Consider the following 4,864-nt stretch of genomic DNA (forward strand, 5'->3'; position numbering starts at 1 on the left):
ACTCTGTCGTTATGGACATTCTCACTAGCTCGGTCAAGATTTGACGTGGGGATTTCATTCATTGAACGGCGTGCGATTAGTTAAGTTTCTCTGGGAAAAATATTTATTTGAAAGTTTCTTCTCCTCTCAAATCAGTCAATCAATGATGGATCCGTGCCCTGAATTAAAGGGCTTGAACAGCCAATGGCAATGCACATAATTAGTCAAGTGAAAAGGTCGTCTCGGAGGCGATTTCTCTGATCAAGAAGGACCCCTAATTTAACTAGGAAAATTGAGGGGGAAAAAACAAAATTAATCAAACCCCAACAGAAAAAGAACCATGCAATTAGGTCGGGGATTTAAACTAAAAGCATTTCGTGTGCTGTCTTGTTCAAATTTGCTAAAGATAAGGGAGCGATCAAGAGAAAGCATAGCTAATTAAGCTGTTGTTGGGGGAGGGTGGGTGGTTTGAATCTTGAATTCCAAGACAAACTCCAAATCTTCCCTCATAATTAAATTACTTTTTTTTTTTTGTTGCTGAATACTCATAATTAAACTACTTGATTACTCATGTGTATATATATTGACTGCTTCTTCTCACTGATCAAAATTTTCATGCTTACGATTTTCTAGGTCGTTCACATATCCTATATGTGGCAAGAAATCAACACCCTTTCTGACTCTGACTTCTGATCAACCTATAAATTCTTCTTTTAATAATAATATAATTTTTCTCTAAGGGGGGAAAAAATTAAGATAAAGACATATAACTCCCATACATGCATAGATCATGATATATGTATTCATGGAAAAATCGAATTAAATCAAAACAAAGACAATTCTAAATAGCCATCCCTAAAAATTTATGGCCTGCAAGGCAACCTGCCTGCCATGAGCTCATTCATCTATTAAATTATTACAATCCTATCCGCACTTCCTCACGTCATGCAGTAAAATATAATTACTAATAAGGCGTTTTTCCAGAAACCGAGTTCTAACTTTGGGCCATGGACTTTTTTTCCTCGAGTATAGGAAAACTATTTAGTTTATGTAAATATTCGACCTCGACTTAATGCAATTTTACCGATTAGATAGGCATGAAATTGAATTGCGTAGTGCATAGTGCACACTGCACAGTGCATTGCACATGTAATAATAACAAATAGAATAGTAAAGTAACTTTGTAAGATGCAATGGAAGACGTGAATAGTATCGTCGCATTGGATGGATATATATATATATATATATATATAATAAAAGACAAGGGGGAGGGGAACGCAAAAGAGAGAAGGCGAGGCAAAGCTAGGGCTAGTGGACAAAGGTGGCGGGCGATAGGGCGCAAAAGACACGTACGGACGCAATAGCATCCATCTCCCCTCCCCCTCCCATCACCCCTAAAATTACACCCAAAAAGCCCTATGCTCCCCCCTTCCTTTTTTCTCCCTTCCGCGTAAGTATTATTCATTTATTATGTAATTTTAATTTATATTTATAGGTATAAAAAAATGTGAGCAACGGTAATAGCAACTTTACCGTGAACGAGGAATAACTAACAATCCATCTGGTACTCATCATGAGACTGTCCATCGGGGAGTTGGTACTAACAAGGCCGGCTATGATAATTCTATTCAATACAATTCTAATCGGCATAAGCACTGGTCGATATATTAGGCGAATTAAACAATCAGCGCAACACTGATCCTGCCAGCGTAGCACCACCAATGACCTAACATAGTCGGTGTTTCCCAAGCCCTGCCTCAAAGAATACGCATCTAGCGGGCGTTTTGACACAATTGTGTAGAAGGAACTCAAACATGGGACTTTTAGATTACCAAATCACATGAAAATAAGTCTGGAATCACTTAGATCGCCATCTTTTATGGTTATTATGTAATTTTCATTGGGAAAAAAAAAGAGTGATAAGAATCCCAATTACATTAATTACTCAAATCACTGCATCAGTATGTATGTATCCTTCCTGGACACTTTCTTACATGTGAGAAGCTGAGCTGAGCTGAGCTGATCAAAACAAGAAACTCTCCTTTTAATTAATTTCTTCCTTGGGAAGAAGGAGAAGAAAAAGGGGCAGAGGCTGATGAATAAGGCGTCCCTCTCTCTCTCTCTCTCTCTCTCTCTCTCTCTCTCTCTGTGCCCTCTCTTTGGACTGATTCATCCCAAATCGCAAGCCAGTAATTTAGCAAAGCTAAGCAAAAAGCAAAGGTAAAGGGTTAGGTGAAAGCGCAATAAACCACACCCTCTCTTTGCCCTGCCCCGCAAACGATTGGGATTACGAGGAGGAGGACGGGGAGGCTCTTCTCCTCTGTCGTGTTGTTCTGTTCTCTCTTGTTGTGTTCCCTTTCCCTTTAGGTTGCTGGAACATGAACGACAGCCCCTCTCTCTCTCTCTCTCTCTCTCTCTCTAGAGACATGATGATGCATTTACCGTCTCTTTCCTTTTAATCTTTTTCGTCTGTCAATCCCTCCCACCCTCTCTCTCTCTCTCTCTCTCTCTGTCATTGAAGAGTCCGCCTAGGCAAACGTAGATAGAGAGAGAGAGAGAGAGAGAGAGAGAGAGAGAGCATATTAGGGTAGGGAAGGGAAGGGAGGTAGAGAGGCCAAGGAAAGGAGGCATCTTTGTTCTTTTTTCCCCCCATTCCTATTCATCATCTCCACCTTCGTCTTCATCTTCTTCATGCTTCTTATGTGTGAGCGTTTATTGCATTCCCCCCTCCCCTTCCTCCTCATCCTTAGCTTTTGCCTTCCTTAGCTAACTCATCAACTCTTTCTCCTCCTCCTCCTCCTCCTCCTCTGTCATACAAATTACACATTCAACCCAATCCCATCCCAATCTCCCTTCCACCCCCCATTGTTGTCTCCTCCTAGTCCTTTCTCCCCCCACCCTTTAATGGCCGTTCAAGCCCAGTACCCCTCCAACGTTCTCCTCCTCAACAGGTACTACATCTATCTCTCTCTCTCTCTCTCTCTCTCTACCTCCTTATTCATCCATTTTCTTGCCAGTGCAAGCTAATAATAGATTAAAGTCGTGATTTTGTGTGCTTACCTGGGTCTGTGCTGCAGCAGAAACGCGCCGGACGGTATCGGGATTGATTGCTCGCTCCAGCCTCAGCCTGGAGGAGCAGGTGGAGGTGGAGGAGCAGGTGGATTTCTTGATCACCAGACCCACATGTTGTTCTCCAATGGAGGTGAGTTTCCTTGTTCCTCCGTTTCATCTTCCCCAAAATTTCCCATTTCTGGGCCCTGCAAGAAATTTACAGATATCCTTGTGGATTAGATTGCTCAAGAGCTCAACCAATCTGTGTCGTCATGATTGATGAATGAACAGGGGCCGCCACGAACACCCGCAAGAGAGGAAGAGAATCCTCGGCCGCGGCCGCCTCCGCCAGCAACAACATTGCCTCCTCCGGGAATATGATTGCTAATCCATTCACTCTGCAGCAGCAGCCCCAGCCACTTCAGCTCATAAACCTCTCTCAGCTCCATTACAACCCCCGCCCCCAACAGTCCGGTGTCGTCTCGACCGGCCTCCGACTGTCGTTTAACGATCAGCACCAGCACCAACACCAGCAGAGTCTCGTTCGCGAATCGATTAATCCGGTTTCGTCGCTTCTGCCGTCTGATGATTTCGCAGCACACGTCAAGCAACAGAGAGATGAGATCGACCAGTTCCTTCTCGCCCAGGTAATACATTCCCTTCATCATCCATCATTGGGCAGTAACGCCTCTTTGTTGAACGAGGAGATTGGGTTTTAGCGGGGGTCGGTTTTCTGATGTTATGGATGGATTTCTGGGCGCAGGGTGAGCAGCTCCGGCGGACGTTGGCGGAGAAGCGGCAGAGACAATACCGCGCGCTTCTATGTGCGGCGGAGGAAACGGTTGCGCGGAGGCTGAGGGAGAAGGAGGCAGAAGTGGAGAAGGCCACGCGGCAGAACGCGGAGCTGGAGGCGCGCGCCGCGCAGCTCAGCGTCGAGGCCCAGGTGTGGCAGGCCAAGGCGAGAGCCCAGGAGGCAGCGGCGGCGTCGCTGCAGGCCCAGCTGCAGCAGGCCATAATCAGCGGCGGGCACGACAACAGGGCGTCGCCGGAGGACGGCGGTGGGTGCGGCGGGTCGGACGCGGAGGACGCCGAGTCGGCATATGTTGACCCGGACAGGGTGGTGGTGTCTTCTGGGCCAGGCTGCAGGGCGTGCCGGAGGAGGGTGGCGGTGGTGGTTCTGCTGCCGTGCCGACACCTGTGCGTGTGCGCGGAGTGCAACCGGGTGGCCCACGCCTGCCCCGTCTGCTTCACCGTGAGGGAGTCGAGCGTTGAAGTCTACCTCCCTTAGGGCCCAGGCCCGAAGCCCAACGACGGCCCGACGACATGCCTGAAAATTAAACGCAAAAAAGAAAAAAGAAAAAAAGATGATATATGATGTAATAAATGAAAAATGAATCACCGTTAGATTTTCCTTTCTTTTTTTTTTTTCTCCCCGGAGGGCCCTTTTTGGAGTGGATGGCCCGTAGGTTACTGTACATGGCCACTAGGTGAGTGGCATTTTTTGGTTTTTTCTTTTTTTACCTTGAAATTTATTTTTAATATTATTATTTTAATTAAATTCTTTTATTCTATGGTTATTATTATATATTTTCTTGTGGAATGGGCAATCCTCCCTTGGTTGAATACCCTTTTGTTCCTGCAATTCCCGCCATTTCTGGTCACTTCCTTGTAATGTCGTGTCTCTTTCGTTGATGTGGAGATATAGATCTCACTTGGCATATCTTGGGAGAATCCAAGAAAAAATCGAAAGATGAACCGATTAGATTGAAATAAACGATTCAATATGGACCATCAGAGAAAGAAACAATTATGGAGACGGAGCATACTCCTATGA

The 4,864-nt window shown here is 45.5% G+C and overlaps 1 protein-coding gene across 2 annotated transcripts; it reads left to right on the plus strand.

Moving 5' to 3' along the window:
* Window positions 1–2,124: 2,124 nt before the first annotated feature.
* LOC116192138 (E3 ubiquitin-protein ligase BOI-like) lies at window positions 2,125–4,615 on the plus strand. Of its 2 annotated transcripts, none has more exons than XM_031520594.1 (4): window positions 2,125–2,930; window positions 3,057–3,181; window positions 3,322–3,677; window positions 3,794–4,615. In XM_031520594.1, the coding sequence occupies exons 1-4, from the start codon at window positions 2,884–2,886 to the stop codon at window positions 4,316–4,318; spliced, it is 1,053 nt and encodes a 350-aa protein (XP_031376454.1). In that variant the 5' UTR covers window positions 2,125–2,883; the 3' UTR covers window positions 4,319–4,615. The 2 variants fall into 2 exon arrangements, with proteins under 2 accessions (XP_031376454.1, XP_031376455.1); XM_031520595.1 differs by having other exon boundaries at window positions 3,060–3,181.
* Window positions 4,616–4,864: the final 249 nt, after the last annotated feature.

Source organism: Punica granatum, chromosome 1 (genome assembly GCF_007655135.1).
Source record: "Punica granatum isolate Tunisia-2019 chromosome 1, ASM765513v2, whole genome shotgun sequence".
Lineage (NCBI taxonomy): Eukaryota > Viridiplantae > Streptophyta > Magnoliopsida > Myrtales > Lythraceae > Punica > Punica granatum.